This window comes from Carassius auratus, unplaced genomic scaffold (assembly GCF_003368295.1).
Source record: "Carassius auratus strain Wakin unplaced genomic scaffold, ASM336829v1 scaf_tig00216561, whole genome shotgun sequence".
NCBI classification, from domain to species: Eukaryota; Metazoa; Chordata; class Actinopteri; order Cypriniformes; family Cyprinidae; genus Carassius; species Carassius auratus.
Window position 1 is genome coordinate 102,501 of NW_020528634.1, and position 15,671 is coordinate 118,171.

Consider the following 15,671-nt stretch of genomic DNA (forward strand, 5'->3'; position numbering starts at 1 on the left):
AGCAGAGGAAAGAGTGAAGACAGGAAGAGGTTAGCGCCGGGAAAAGACCACGAGCACCGCTGGCAAACACACGAGAGACAGAGTTCAGAAGTGTGTGCTGTGATTATACAGAGCGGGAAACTTCAGAACATCTGTCACAGCTGCAGCCGGTGTGTGTTTACAGATGGCCATAACTGCTGAAATAACACTTTACTCCGTTTATGACATTAGGTGTGAGTGTGTTAATTCAGTTTACTGTTACTAACACATTTTTCTTCTGTTAACATTAGTTAATAAACTATGAACTAACTTTAATTATCAATACGATAAATAATATTCATATTTTTATTCATTTACAATTTATGGTTCAGTAGTGTTTTCTTTTTTTTTTTATAGTAAAGCACTATTTCAGTTTTGGTTCACTATCCATTTAACAAACTATTGCTAGATTAATGGTATGGGTCCGTGAGGTCAAAGCTAGCTGTCGTATCAGTGAAACCCCCCATCGGTCGACCTCTAGCTAATGTGTGCAGATTACTGTATCATGAACAGAGCAGTGGAAGCTCGGAGGAGACGGAGCGAAGTGTACCGTTCTGAGCCTCGATGACGGCCGGCTCCACCTGGTCCAGATCCTGCTTCACACTCAGCTGCTTGTCTTTAATCACTTCCTGCTGCTTGTAAACCGCTTCCTGTATCTCCTGACTCATGACCTGTGGAGCCGAACACACCCGTCAGATTATTTAGGAGATCAGCGGCTGAACGAGGAGCTGAACGGTGACTCTTGCCTTCTTCTTCTCGGCCTCCTGCTGGTCTTTCACCATCTTCTTCAGCTTGTCGTTGGCAGCAGCGTTCTTGACCTCCAGCTCCTGACTCTTGATCCGCAGGTCACGCCGCAGCTCCTCCACCTGTGACAGCACACGTTAATAACGCTGAAGCAGCTCGTGCGTCTGCGTGTGTGATGTGAAGCACGCACCTGATCCACCGTCTCTTTGATTTTACGCAGACCCACGTTCAGATGCATCTGCTGCTCCTCCAGCTCGCTGCGCTTCTCGTTGAACAGGTTGGCGTAGTGGTTGATGAAGTCCAGGTAGTGACGCGGGGTGATGGCCATAGTGTGACCGCCGCGCTTCGCCAGACGGTTGTTAGCCTAACACACACACACACACACACACAGAGAAATAAAGCGTCACAGTGTGCACGGACAGCAGCATGCACCTCATCAGACGTGAGCGGGGCGCTCTGACCTGGTGCAGGGTCTGATGCACGAACACACATCCGTTGACGATGGCCTCGCGGTGCGTGGGAGTCTGCGGCAGCTTGTCATACACCGTGGGCATGTAGTCCGGCACTTTGTAGTTGGGCTTCTCCAGGTCCATCTTGCTGGTGAACTCTTTACCCACCTGATACAGCGCTTCAGTGGACCAATCCCCAAACCAGTTGAGCACACACCTGAGGAGAAACACATCAGTCCAGCGTAAGAGCAAACACCCATCCACCACACAATACACCTGCTAACACAACACTGCTTCCATCCCATGAGTGCAAAACAACAAAACCACTTCCCTGGAAACTGATGCAAGGAATCAACAAAAATTAAACTTGCTGCAACCAAGAAAACCTGTGGCATTGGATTTTTTTTAATGCACATCATTGAATTTTACTTCCAGTGTTTTTTTTAAGTAATATTTCAAAATTGGCATAAAAGCAGGTGATGGAAGCATATACACTGTAGCTGTTTATTCTAGAGCACACGATCGCACCTGTTGAAGAGGGCAGGTGAGGTGGCCGCTCGGTCCTTCAGTCCCTCTGATGACGGGTTCATGGTGAACACCACGTGCAGGTTCCTGATCACCTGACTGGTGAACCACTTGTAGAGCTCCTCGTGAGTGTCCAGCATCAAGCCCTCCTTCTGCGCTCCTTCCTTGCACTGCGTCATCAGCGTGGCGTATTCGTCGCCCTCGAACAGACCGGGCACCTGCAACAGCACAGAGCGGTCAGAACACCGGACAGACGGAGAGCGAGAGACGGTCTTCATCAGGGGTCACACCTCTCCGTTGGCCAGCAGTGTGTTCATGCGCTCCAGGAAGCCCGAGTCCAGCACGTTCGACTCGTCCATGATGAAGGCGATCTTCTCGTTCTTGCAGCCGGAGCGACGGAGCACTGTCCGCAGGTCTTCGTCAAAGTCCTCGCCCGTGTATTTCCTGTGGACCTGCGAGGACACGATGGGTTAGCCTCAAACAAACAGAACTGGAGACAATCTCCATCTCACTGCTCTGACCTTGATCTGATAGACGCTCAGGCCGTTCATCCAGGCCACGAAGCGGGAGAGCGTGGTCTTTCCAGCGCCGCTGACGCCGATCAGGAGCAGGTGACCCTGCGGCTGACGGAAGATCCTGGAGGAGAACACCAGCATGACGTCACTGAAGCATCAGCAGGAGAAATAACAAACAGCGGTGTCTCTTCAGACTCTCTGTACCTGTCGATCCTCAGCACGTGATCCAGAACCTCATTGAAGAGCACCAGAGGAACATCCAGCTCCTCCTCGTAGAACACCTTCAGTCTGGCCTTCACATAGTCACGCAGCTCCTCCTGCTCCACGGGAACATAGTCCTGCAGGAGAACAGCAGAAGCTCAGTCGTCCGTCTGCAGGGACGTCCAGAAGAGTTCAGCTCGGTCACTCACCTTGGAGAGCCAGTTGCTGTACAGGATGGGTCTGTTAAGGGCCTTGTCACGCTCGATGTTGGGGAAGTGTTTGAGGGCGACCGTGTCGATGTTCTCATCCGTCCAGCGTCTCTCCTCATCCTCCACCAATCTGCAGGAGAACCAGATCAATCAGTGTCATACTCGAGTCAAATGTAACACTGTTTAGAAGAAAACGCAACATTGTTCCAAAACAGGAAGCTAAACTGTAACCATGTGATCTACAGGAGCCTTAAACTCACCGGTCCTGGAAGAGTCTCAGCGCTTCGTGAGCCCAGATGCGAATCAGACCCTCCACAGGAAGTGTCTCCAGCGGCCGCAGCGCCTCAAAGATGCCTCGGACCCAGCGGGTCATCTCTCTGGGAGAGTAGATGTAGTGCGGCTGTGTGTCCTGAGTGAACCGCTCCTGCTCAAGCATAAAACAGTCAGATAAACATCTCATCATCTCAGGAGCAAACCCAGGAGCGTTCAGGGTTAGACTGCACACCTGAGACATGGTGTAGAACTCGACCATGGCAGCCGTGAGCGGCTCAGCGAAGGTCCGCAGGGACGGGATCAGTCGGAGCATGGCTCTGTTGAAGGTGCCGTAGATCTGTGTGAGCGAGGCCGGCCCGGGATAGTCCACATACACCACCGGCACGTGACGCAGAAACCTGCACACGGTCACACGAGGAACGTCAGGACATCACTGAACACATCTCTGTCTGTATGAGCAGTGATGAGGACCCACCTGTAGGAGAGCGGCTTCCTGCCGGGGTCTGTGGGGGGGTTACAGGCTCCGACGAACTGGATCCGCTCCAGCTTCACCCAGGTCTGGTCTGAGGTGCGGTAGAAGCCCCCGTGCTCCACCATCTGAACACAGCACACGGGTCACACTCACACACACACACACACACACACACACACACACACCCCCGCAGCGACACGCACCTGTCTGATGAAGGAGATGACCCGCTGCGTGCCGTACTTGTCCATGTCGGGGAGGTTGATCTCGTCACAGAAGAGCACCAGCCACTTGCCCAGCTGCACCGGAGCCAGAACCACGCCGTTCGGAGTCCTGCGGTACTCACAGTAATGATCGAAGGTCTTCAGCAGCAGCTCTGGAGTCGTAGCGCTGGAGAAGTTCAGTCCCACCACCTGGAGAACACACACATTACACACGTGTCCGAGCATCAGATCAGACTGCTCCATCTGTGACCGCTCCTCACCTCCATGTCCGGCAGGGCTCTCAGGGCACTGAACAGGGTCATGGTCTTCCCGGAGCCCGGCGGCCCACAGAGCACCAGAGGCTTGTGTTCGGCCAGCCAGGTGTAGAGCAGAGCCTCGTGCCGCACCGTGTCCAGAGTGGGCACCACCACGTCCGGCGAGGCCACCTTGTGCGTCTCCACCTCGATCTGAGGCACCTTCACCTGCCAGGACTGCCACTCGCCCGTGATGGACACCTGACGGATTCACCGCAGCGTTAGAGTCACACACTCACCTCAAACATCACACTGCACCTGAGACGGCGTCCGCTCGCACCTCGTAGTCGATGATCGGCACGTTGGGAGCAGACGGCAGAGACACGGTGGTGATGCGGCGGATGTATTCTCCCAGCTCCGCTCGCATCTTCAGCCTGCTGTCACCCGAGAAGGACCACAGCACTGCGTAGATCAGGTATTTCTGCACCACAAGCTCAGAGTTAGCACGTGTCATTACCTCTCACTCACGTAGCATGTAAACACATGAGCCGGCTCGTCCAGGGGTCACACCTGCATGTATTTCTCCAGCTGGTCCATGGGCATGGGGAAATCCGGGTGGTTGTTGTTGTAGAGGGCGATGTTGCGGCAGGCCTGATGCAGCATGGAGAAGAGTGAGCTCAGCGAGCGCAGACGCGTGAAGTCCATGATGTGCTCCATCTTAGACGCGTGTTCCAGAGCTTTGATGACCAGACCGGTGGAGGTGAAGTACGGCTGGAGGATCACAGCGGCGTCTCTCTGGATCTGTGGATCAAACACAGGACGCTCTGAAGCCTGACGAGCACACGCATGAAGCACACACGGAGCGATCGAGAGAAAGATGGAGTACCTGCAGCATTGGTGAAGCAGCCTCCTCGCCCTCGTCCTCCGTGGCCTTCCTCATGCGCTGAGCCTCATCCTCTCCCTCATCCAGCGGGATGCTCCTCAGACGCGCCAGGAAGTTGTTGAAGATCATGTCGGTGCTGAGAACGTCCTCGCTGAACCAGACCATCCCACAGCGAGACACGGTGGCCAGCGTGGCGTACTTCAGGTCCTGCACCTCAAACATGATGCGCACCTGTGTGACGAGAGCATTATCATCATCATCATCATCATCATCATCTCGACTACACACTCCACATCAGATCTGCTGCGTACGTTGGGTGGCAGGCTGAGGCGCTCTCCGTTGGGGAGAGTCAGGAGCTTGTTGTCGTCCAGCACAGAGTTCAGATTCTCCACCCACTCCGGATCCACGTCACCGTCGAAGATGATCCACTGCCGCTTCTGCAGCTCTCCACGGACGTTATCGATGATCCTGAACACACACACACACACATGAGCACAGGCATCAGAATGAACACACACCTGAGGACAGACGAGGACTCACTTCCGGAGCACGTGTGTGAAAGAGTCCGTCGGTCCACTCGCGAGTGTTGGGGTCCAGCGTGCCGTACAGGTGGTCTTTGCTGATGGCTTTGGGGTCGATGATGTGAGCGACGCCCTCCAAACCCTCCAGCCTCTCCAGGGCTTTGAGCAGGACTCTCCAGGCCATGGTCTTCCCGCTGCCGGACGGCCCGACCATCATCAGCCCGTGATTGATCTGAGTGATCTGATACAGCTGCAGCACCTGAGGAGGAGCACACGGTCAGACCCATGAGTGTGTGTGTGTGTGTGTGTGTGAGAGAGTATGACAGAGTGTGAGAGCGTGAGTGAGTGTGAGTTTCTGTGAGTGAGTGAATGTGAGTGAGACAGAGTGAGTGTGAGAGTATGTGTGTGTGTGTGTGTGTGTGTGTGTAAGTGTAACAGAGCGAGTGCGAGTCTCTGTAAGTGAGTGTGAGAGTGAGTGTGAGTTAGGGCTGCACAATATTGGGAAAAAAATTATATTGCAATGTTATTTTTCTGCGATATATATTGCGATAAAATCTAATCAATTTTTTTCTTACAAACAAAAATGGGATGAACACACTTACATTCTCATTTAAAATTATTTAAACATCAACACCCTTGTGTCGATTGATTAATATGCACGAGGGAGAGAGAGCAGACAGCGCTCGTTTGAAAACGGGGATCGTGCTCTCTCTCTCTCTCTCGTGCTCTCTCTCTCGTGCTCTCTCTATCGCGCTCTCTCTATCGCGCTCTCTCTCTCTCTCGCGCTCTCTCTATCGCGCTCTCTCTCTCTCTCGCGCTCTCTCTCTCGCGCTCTCTCTCTCGCGCTCTCTCTCTCGCGCTCTCTCTCTCTCTCGTGCTCTCTCTATCGCGCTCTCTCTCTCTCGCGCTCTCTCTCTCGTGCTCTCTCTCTCGCGCTCTCTCTCTCTCTCTCGTGCTCTCTCTCTCGCGCTCTCTCTCTCTCGCGCTCTCTCTCTCGCGCTCTCTCTCTCGCGCTCTCTCTCTCGCGCTCTCTCTCTCTCGCGCTCTCTCTCTCGTGCTCTCTCTATCGCGCTCTCTCTCTCTCGCGCTCTCTCTCTCGTGCTCTCTCTCTCGCGCTCTCTCTCTCTCTCTCGTGCTCTCTCTATCGTTCTCTCTCTCTCTCTCTCGTGCTCTCTCTCTCGCGCTCTCTCTCTCGTGCTCTCTCTCTCGCGCTCTCTCTCTCTCTGCCCTGTTAAACTGACAGGACTTAAAAACACATGAAAATGATAAACTTTCACTCTCTGATGGTTAAACTGTGCAATTAATCCACGAATCACATTCGCCAAGGGCGGGGGAGCAGCTGGCCCATACTGCTAATGAATAAAGGATCAACTACGACAGCCTACATCGCACATCCTGCAATGTGACTATCGTAGATTCGTACATCGCGATATCGATGCTTAAACAACACATCATGCAGCCCTAGTGTGAGTGTGAGTCTCTGTGAGAGAGTGTGAGTGTAACAAAGTGTGAGTGACTGTAGAGTGAGAGAGTTAGTGAGTGAGTGTGACCGTGTTTGTGAGAGTGAGCCAGAGTATGAGAGTGTGAGAGGGACAGTGTTTGAGAGTGAGCCAGAGTGTGAGTGTGTGATAGAGAGTGTGTGAGAGTGAGCCAGAGTGTGAGTGTGTGATAGAGAGTGTGTGTGAGTGTGACTGAGTGTGTGAGAGTGACAGAGTGAGTGTGAGTGTGACTGAGTGTGTGTGAGTGATTGAGTGTGACTTAGTGTGAGTCTCTCTGAGTGAGTGAGTGTGATTGTTAGTGTGTGTGTGTGTGTGCAAGAGTGAGAGTGACTGAGTATGAGTGTGTGATACAGTGTGACTGAGTGTGATAGAGAGTGTGTGTGAGTGTGACTGAGTGTGTGAGAGTGACTGAGTGTGACTTAGTGTGACTTAGAGTCTCTCTGAGTGAGTGTGATTGTGTGTGTGAGTGTGCAAGAGTGAGAGTGACTGAGTATCAGTGTGTGATAGAGTGTGACAAAGTGTGACTGAGTGTGAGTGTGTGAGAGTGTGACAGTGTGAGAGTGACAGAGTGTGTGTGAGTGATTGAGTGCGACTTAGTGTGAGTCTCTCTGAGTGAGTGAGTGTGATTGTTAGTGTGTGTGTGAGTGTGTGCAAGAGTGAGAGTGACTGAGTATGAGTGTGTGCAAGAGTGACTGAGTATGAGTGTGTGAGAGAGTGTGACTGAGTGTGTGTGTGAGATAGTGTGACAGTGTGACTGAGTGTGTGTGTGAGATAGTGTGACAGTGTGACTGAGTGTGTGTGTGAGATAGAGTGTGACAGAGCGTGAGAGTGACAGAGTGTGTGTGAGTGATTGAGTGTGACAGTGTGAGTCTCTCTGAGTGAGTGAGTGTGATTGTTAGTGTGTGTGTGTGAGTGTGCAAGAGTGAGAGTGACTGAGTATGAGTGTGTGCAAGAGTGACTGTGAGTATGAGTGTGTGCAAGAGTAACAGAGTGTGAGACTGAGTGAGTGAGTGTGAGTGAGTGTGTGAGAGTGTGAGTGAGAGTAACAGAGTGAGTGAGTGAGAGTGAGTAACTGTGAGAGTGAGAGTGAGTGAGTGAGTCTCTGTGTGTGTGTGTGTGTGTGTGTGTGTGTGTGTCTCACCTTCTCCACCCACATGCTGCCCACGTCGTCTCCGTCTCCGTATGTGAGGTACATCTCGGCGCAGACCTTCTTCAGCTCTTCTCTCAGAGCGGTCATCTCTCCGCGCATGTACTGGACGCCGGGGAAGACGTCTGAGAGCAGGCTGAAGAGCAGAGGGATGTCCTCGGCCACCAGCTTCGGCACCATCGTCTCACACACACTCTGGATCAGGATCTGACGGTCGAGCACATGAAGAACGCTCAGAGATCACAGATCTACTCTAACTCACTCATTCATGTTTCCTGTTTTACTGTGAAAGAGTCTACTAAACATTAATCTGCACCTGCTTTTATCAAAATGATAAGATTCCAAAAATAAAAGCTCAAATGTCACATAAAACAAACTTCCCGTCTCACCTCCTGCTCCGGAAGGTTCTCTGCGATCTCGTTCTCATCCACGTCCTCACCGCGCTCACGCTTCTCTCTCTTGATCTTCTGGATGCGCTCTCTCTTCACGTTCCCGGCGCTGATCAGCACGCTCTTGAGCGCTCGCAGACCGAAGTCATAGTGAGACTGAGACGACAGCTGCTCGTCACACAACCTGCAACCACAGAGCGCACGGGGTTAAAGGTCACGACCTCACACACACACACACACACACACAGAACAGCAGCGGAGCCGGACGCAGACGCACTTGAAGAACGGGACGATCTTCTTGGCCAGGATCTCTGCGGTGCGGAAGCCCTGTGAGTAGAGCATGACCTGAGCGATCAGCTGACGGTCCGGTTTGGTCATGGCCAGACTCCTGAAGAGCTTCTTGAGGTTATCGGGCAGGTTGGAGCGTCCGGCGTAACCAGGGTTCATCGTGATGAAGATGGCCATCTCCGCACTAACCTTCACCTGTTTGTTCAGCAGCTCAGTGGTGACGGGCACGCCTGCACACACACACACACACACACCAGCATTTAAATTCGATTCGTGGACCGATCTTCCAAATGCATCACGTTCTTATATTTTAGCAGCAGATGGCGCTCTCCTCTAGTGTTGATCCACACACAGACACTGATGAAGAAGAGCTGAACATCACCGAGTCTGTAACTTCACGTTGTCTCAGAATGCTTTTATTACAGCAGATTAATGTAAACAGTCAAACACCACTGTGAACACTCTTGTGATTCACATCCACATTTTCTAATTTAATGATTATTTTAGGTTCAAGTGTGTAGAATTCTGTTTCTCAAGCATGCAGCGCCACCTGCTGTTCACAACTAAGCTCAATATCGACTTAAAGAATTATGATGCATTCTGAAAATCTCAGATGTTTCTGGTGTCACAGTGCATGATTTATTCCCGCAGGCCTAGCATCCTGCACGTACTGTGGTCTCGGTTGGGGTTGCTGTGTTCTCTCAGGGCCACCTGGATGTACTGGACCTGCTGAGACACGGCAGACAGCATGCGCTCCTCCAGACGGTTGAACTCGTCGAAGCAGCCCCAGGCTCCCACCTGACACAGACCCACAAAGATGCGACCCATCGCCTGCAAGACAAGACACCGTCACACCCCGAGACTGAACACCTGTTACTGACACCGTCCTGTGACGCCCGTCGCACCTGGAAGTCAAACGTCTCGTCGCAGTTGAACACCAGGACGAAGCGACCGAGCTGGTGACCCAGAGCTTTCACAGACTCCGTCTTCCCCGTCCAGCAGGACCTACAGGACAAGAACACCGTCAGCCACCGTGCGCACACACACACACACACACACACACACACACACACTCTCTCTCTCTCTCTCTCACACAAACACACGCGCGCACACAAACGCGCACACACACACACACTCTCTCACATACACACACGCACGCACACACAAACACACGAGCGCACACACGCACGCACACACGCACACACTCTCTCTTTCTTACACACACACACGTGCACTCTCTCACACACACACACTCTCTCACATACACACACACACGCACACTCTCTCACACACACACACACACGCGCACTCTCTCTCTCTCACACACACACACTCTCTCTCTCTCTCTCTCACACACACACACACGCACACACTCGCTCTCTCTCTCACACACACACACACACTCTCTCTCTCTCTCACACACACACACGAACACATGCGCACACACACACACACACACTCTCTCTCACACACACACACTCTCTCACACACACACACACACACTCTCTCTCACACACACACACACACTCTCTCTCTCTCACACACTCTCTCTCTCTCCCACACACACACACACACACACTCTCTCTCTCTCTCTCTGTCTCTCTCTCTCTCTCTCTCTCACACACACACACCCGTGCACACACACACACTGACCGAAGGGCGATCCTCCCAGACGGGCCTCCAGCGCCTGAGTCATGGTCAGGTAGCAGCGGTCGGTCAGTGGCGTCTGCACCAGCTTGTCCTGCACACCCAGGTACTCGAAGCCGTAGTTGAACTTGGCGTTGGCCATCTGGATGGAGAGCTGCTGGAGGACGTCGGTCTGCTTGGGGTCGAAGTAGAAGCGCATCTGGCTGAGCCACTCGAAGGACTTGGGGTTGTTGATCTTGTTCTTGATCAGAGTCCTGCTCACGTCTCTCTGGTGCACCAACTCTGTGATCTACCAAAGAAACACACACAGGTCATGGTTCAGGAGTGAGCGTCTGCGTGTGTGTGTGTGTGTGTGTGTGTGCATCAGAAGGTCACTGCGGTGTTTGTGCTCACCAGGTGCTCCAGCTTCCTCCTGCGCAGCGGTGGCTGCTCCATCAGGACCGTGTCGGCCAGCAGGTTCAGCGTCGCCTCCACGTTGGTCAGCACGGCCTGCAGCGGACCCATGTCCACTCCTCCGTTGATGGTGTTCAGAGCGCTCTCCACGTTCTCTGACCAGTCGATCTGTGCGGACAGAACCACCAGCTGGGCCTGGACACAGCAGACAGAGGTTAAACACTCATGATCAGGTGGACAGACTCCGGGTCAGTCTGGGAGGACGGGTCACCTGGTATCGGTCGATCCAGCTGATGTAGGTGCTCAGGTCGATGCCCGTGCCCTTGTTGAAGTCGCCCACCTCTGTGACGGACTCGGCCAGCAGCTTGGCCAGGGTCACACGCATCTCACGCTCCACCAGCGTCAGCCACTCGTTGATCTTCGGATGCTTCGTGATGGACACCGGCGTCTTATAGAGCACCTGAACACAGCAGAGCGCTCACAGGTTCACACTAACACAGTTATATTACTGATGTGACGGCTCTGACTGACTCTTGACTGGCCAGACAATCCTCCATCAGACGTGTGTGTGTCTGGGGACGAGCCGTACCTCCTCTCCCTCTCGGGACGAGATGCCCAGCACCTCCGTGTTGTCCTCGTTCAGCAGGATGCTCGAAACTCCAGCGAACATCTTCTTGAAGTGTTTCTGCAGTTTGGCCACGTTCTTACTGTTGCCGATGATCTCCAGCAGATCTTCATCTCCAACAAAGTAGAACCTGCGGGAAACACAAATGATGAGTGTTTAATCAACCGTGATGACACGAGTACAGAAATAAGGCCTGCAATTATTTTACCAACTAAACAAGATTGTTAAAACACATTTTCATTAAAATACTACTAATCTTTCAAAAATCACTGGTTAACACATCACATAAAAGTCAAGAGATCGTTGAGCTGAAAGGTCTGACCTGGGGAAGGACGAGCGCTCTCTCTCCAGATATTCTCCCAGGGCTTTCTGGATCTTTCCCAGCAGGTCAGCGAGTCTCTCCAGTGACCTCTGAACCCCCTGAATGTTCAGGACGTCCATGACCAGAGGAGACTTGGTCACCTTCTTCATCAGGGCCAGGAACTCTGTGCTGATGCTGTGGAATCAGACGAGTCACATGTTAAAGCCACAGTCTGCGTGTTCTTCGGCTCACTGATGTAATGAGTCTGACCTCTGGAAGCGCTGCGTCTCCACAGGAAGCAGGTGTTTGATGTCAGCACTTCCTGTGAAAATGCCTTCCAGGTAAACCCAGCGGCGCTGCACGTCGATCCAGACGTCAAACAGAGCCATGATGCGGTTGAGTTTGTCCTCCCAGCTCAGAGCGTCCTCCTCGAACACCTGTGAGAACAGAGAGACTGCTGGGACACACGGCTCCTCACGAACACACACTCGCTCTCGTTCTCTTCAGTACCTTGTAGTAGGGCGAGAGCTTCATGGCCGACACACTGTTGATGTGCTCCTTCACTTTGTTGAACAGATCGTCCCATCCTCGAATCAGACGACACTTGTTCTGATAGTTGACCAGGTCGAGCTCGTACGAGTTCCACACTTCACGAATCTGCAGCGAAGAGGAAGGAGTGTTTGAACACACACTCTCACACACGCACGCACTCTCTCACTCTCACACACACTCTCTCACTCTCACACACACTCTCTCACTCTCACTCATGCATACTCTCGCACACACTCTCACACACGCACGCACTCTCTCACTCTCACACACTCTCTCACTCTCACACACACTCTCTCACTCTCACTCATGCATACTCTCTCACACACACACTCTCACACACTTTTTCTCTCTCTCACACACACTCACTCTCTCACACTCGCACACAAACACACACTCTCACACACACTCTCGCTCTCTCTCTCTCTCACACTTTTTCTCTCTCTCACACACACACACACAAACTCTCTCTCACACACACACACTCTTTCTCTCTCTCTCACTCACACACTCACTCTCTCACACTCGCACACACACACTCTCGCTCTCTCTCTCACACACACTCACACACACTCTCTCTCACAGACACTCACACACGCTCACACTCTCTCTCTCTCTCTCACACACACATACTCTCTCTCTCTCTCACACACTCACACACTCACTCTCACACAAGTACACTCACACACACACACTCTCTTTCACTCTCTCTCACACACACACACACACTCTTTCTCTCTCTCGCAGACACTCACACACTCTCACACTCACTCACTCTCACACACACTCTCACACCTGCTTGAGGAACTCCTCGAGGGCCATCTCTCCCTGTGCCACCAGCAGCACGTCCTTCACCACCATCTCGTTCTTCTGCAGGTCCACGTCCCAGATCTGACCCAGACTCAGCTCGGACAGAACCCAGTTCACATGCAGACGCTTCATCAGCTGCTTCCAGTGCCGGTCCTTCAGCGCCTCCGACTTCAGCTCGATCACCAGCATGTTCACCTGAGGATCAGCACAGGGAGGGTTTAGGAGCCTGGCTGACTCTATCCCAGCATGCTCAGCGGTTCAGGCCGGAGCGGCTCACCTTCATGTAGCCCTTGAGCAGTCTCTGCACGAACTCGTAGGAGGCGTACTGCCTCAGTCGAGCGGGGAAGTTCTTCAGCTGGTTGAGGAGAGCGTCCAGACTCTGGCGCAGCTGCACAGCAGAAGAACACAGACTCGGTGTGAGCCAGACTCAGGTGTGTGTATCTCAGGAGACTCAGGAGTGTGTCTCACCTTACGCGGCTGCACAGAGACCCACGGTTGCTCCTTCATCTGATCTATCTGCTCCCAGACCTTCGACAGCTCCGACCAAACCCCCTTCAGATCCTGCAGCTCCTCCAGAGCCACCTGACCAACATAACACACACGTGAACAACAGCACGACGAGCAGAAGACGGTCTGCATCAAAGTGTGATCTCACAACGATTTCTGAAAACATTAAGCGAACTGAACCCAGCGTGTTTTCATGCACTGGACCGTTTTGAGCTCTGTTTTTCCAAAATACTAATTTAATGGTTTATTATATTGCAATTTATCTACTTGAGTCTTTATGTCAATCTCAATCCATTAGGGATGTAACGATGCACCGGTTGAACATCGATACAAATGTGTGCCGATTCAAATCAGTTCAGACGAATCGTGATACGTTTGGGGAGGAGTTTATATGAATGTATCTTTGAGGGAAACTGTCAGCTGAAAAGTATCAATAATATTATCTTTTCATCTGATCTCTGTACAGCAGTAACGGAGGAAACACTGAATCTGCTGCTGCACAAGCGCCTCCTGCTGGCAGAGACTGAATCTGCGTCTCATTCAGAGCTTCTGCTGTTCGAGTCTCGCTCATATGATTTATTAACAGTTTCACATAAAGTCTGATCATTGTTTTAAAATGTCAAATCATACGATATAATTTAGCTTTAAAACTGTTCATGCTGTGATTGAAATGCAGCGGTTGCCTCGAAGTTTGAATGAAAAGAACAAAGCCTTGGTTTAGATGAAAATATTTTTTTGTCTTATTTGATTAGATTTGGAATTAGTTTTAAAATTTAGCTTTGTTATTTGACATGTCAATTTCACAAAGAAATTGTCCAAGCTATAAGGATCCCTTTTCAATAATGTCAAATCTATTTTTTTTTTTGTCAGTATCATAAACAAACTTTAGTTGTATTCCTCTCTTTATTCTAAAAGTTTGTTAATTTTTCATTCTCACTGATTGATACAGCATTTCACTCCAAGAATCATGGTTAAAATGTGCTTGTTTGCTGGCAGTATTTTCTAATTTATGGATAAAAAGAGAAATCCAAATTCTCCAAGAAAAACTTTAACTCCATTTCAACAATATCAAACAAGAATTTTGAACCTGACTTTATCCAGCGTTCAGATTTCTGCATATTAGTACATATTTAATTAGATTGATGCCTCGTTTGCATATGTATTGTAAATTTCAGAAATCTTAATGTAAGTACTTGATGCACTGTGATTTATCAAATGGGGAAAGTATGATGGCATCAAGCCGCCAGGGTTCATCGACGCTCATAGATGATGAACTCAGTGATTGTTCGCTGGTTTGTGTCTCTGTTAAAGCGGTTTAGAAGCGTCTCTGTTATGAGCGAGATCTGAAGCGCTTCACCTGGACTCTCTCCTCGCTGCTGCTCAGCAGACCTGTGTCCGTCAGCTCCAGCGCCTCTTTGGCCTTCGCACACTTCTCTCTGTCGTCCTTCAGCCGGCCGAACTTGCCCTCGTAGATGGTGAGCGACTGCAGCGCCTCCTCTGGACGCAGACTGCCCTGCAGCGATAACAAGCAGACAAACACTGAACGAGAGCTGCCAACACCACACCTCTCCCAGATCTCTCTCTCTCACACGTACTGCCACAGGTTTGGTCTTCTCCCAGTCCGACAGCAGGTCTGTGGTGCGGTTCTCCACGGCGCGGTCCTCCTGCACAATCTTCATCTGGAGGTTGGCCACCTGCTGCTGGATGGCCGTGTCTTTGCGCTTCATGATGTCGCTGAAGGCACCCCACTCGCCCTCGATGTTATCGATGTACAGCCAGGAGGAAGGGAACTGGAAGCGCTGTTTCTCCAGCAGACGCTGGCCGTTGCGGAACAGCTGCAGAGGACCAGACACGTTAATGACGTTTCCAGCACAGAACCGTGTTTAAGACCTAGACTGTACTCACATCCACTTGCTTCTCAAACTGTTTGATCTTGCGTTTGAGCGCCTGCACGTACGTGATGAAGGTCACGGCATCAGAGGTGCTGGCCGTATCCACCGAATGCTGCTCCAGCTCTTGTCGAGACTGTGAGAGACACAGAAGACTTCAGAACATTCACCTGAGCACAAACACCAGCTGTGCCTTCAGCGAGAGCGTGCACACCTTGGAGATCTGCGAGTGGAAGTCCTGCATGTTGTTGCCCAACATCTGTCCAAACTTACTGAGCACCTCCTTATGCCACGAGTCGTACTTCAGATTGACCTTGGACTGAACCTAAAGCAGACGTAAAGAGAGACACGTGAGTGTGTGTG

At 51.6% G+C, this 15,671-nt stretch overlaps 1 protein-coding gene across 1 annotated transcript in view; it reads right to left on the reverse strand.

The window, feature by feature from the left end:
• Positions 1–15,671, reverse strand: part of LOC113098458 (cytoplasmic dynein 1 heavy chain 1-like) — a 34,236-nt gene that overhangs the window by 11,110 nt on the left and 7,455 nt on the right. Inside the window, 39 exon segments of the mRNA XM_026263548.1 lie at positions 569–689; positions 765–884; positions 953–1,126; positions 1,224–1,428; positions 1,740–1,954; positions 2,027–2,188; positions 2,258–2,372; positions 2,456–2,589; positions 2,662–2,791; positions 2,922–3,085; positions 3,167–3,332; positions 3,410–3,531; positions 3,610–3,816; positions 3,888–4,121; positions 4,201–4,341; positions 4,431–4,661; positions 4,747–4,974; positions 5,055–5,211; positions 5,284–5,303; positions 5,305–5,523; positions 7,905–8,117; positions 8,300–8,483; positions 8,577–8,817; positions 9,259–9,418; positions 9,493–9,592; positions 10,237–10,523; positions 10,628–10,822; positions 10,899–11,087; positions 11,217–11,382; positions 11,575–11,748; positions 11,824–11,990; positions 12,064–12,210; positions 12,898–13,107; positions 13,190–13,300; positions 13,381–13,494; positions 14,777–14,932; positions 15,015–15,254; positions 15,325–15,444; positions 15,523–15,633. Coding sequence (XP_026119333.1) covers positions 569–689; positions 765–884; positions 953–1,126; positions 1,224–1,428; positions 1,740–1,954; positions 2,027–2,188; positions 2,258–2,372; positions 2,456–2,589; positions 2,662–2,791; positions 2,922–3,085; positions 3,167–3,332; positions 3,410–3,531; positions 3,610–3,816; positions 3,888–4,121; positions 4,201–4,341; positions 4,431–4,661; positions 4,747–4,974; positions 5,055–5,211; positions 5,284–5,303; positions 5,305–5,523; positions 7,905–8,117; positions 8,300–8,483; positions 8,577–8,817; positions 9,259–9,418; positions 9,493–9,592; positions 10,237–10,523; positions 10,628–10,822; positions 10,899–11,087; positions 11,217–11,382; positions 11,575–11,748; positions 11,824–11,990; positions 12,064–12,210; positions 12,898–13,107; positions 13,190–13,300; positions 13,381–13,494; positions 14,777–14,932; positions 15,015–15,254; positions 15,325–15,444; positions 15,523–15,633 — 6,550 coding nt within the window.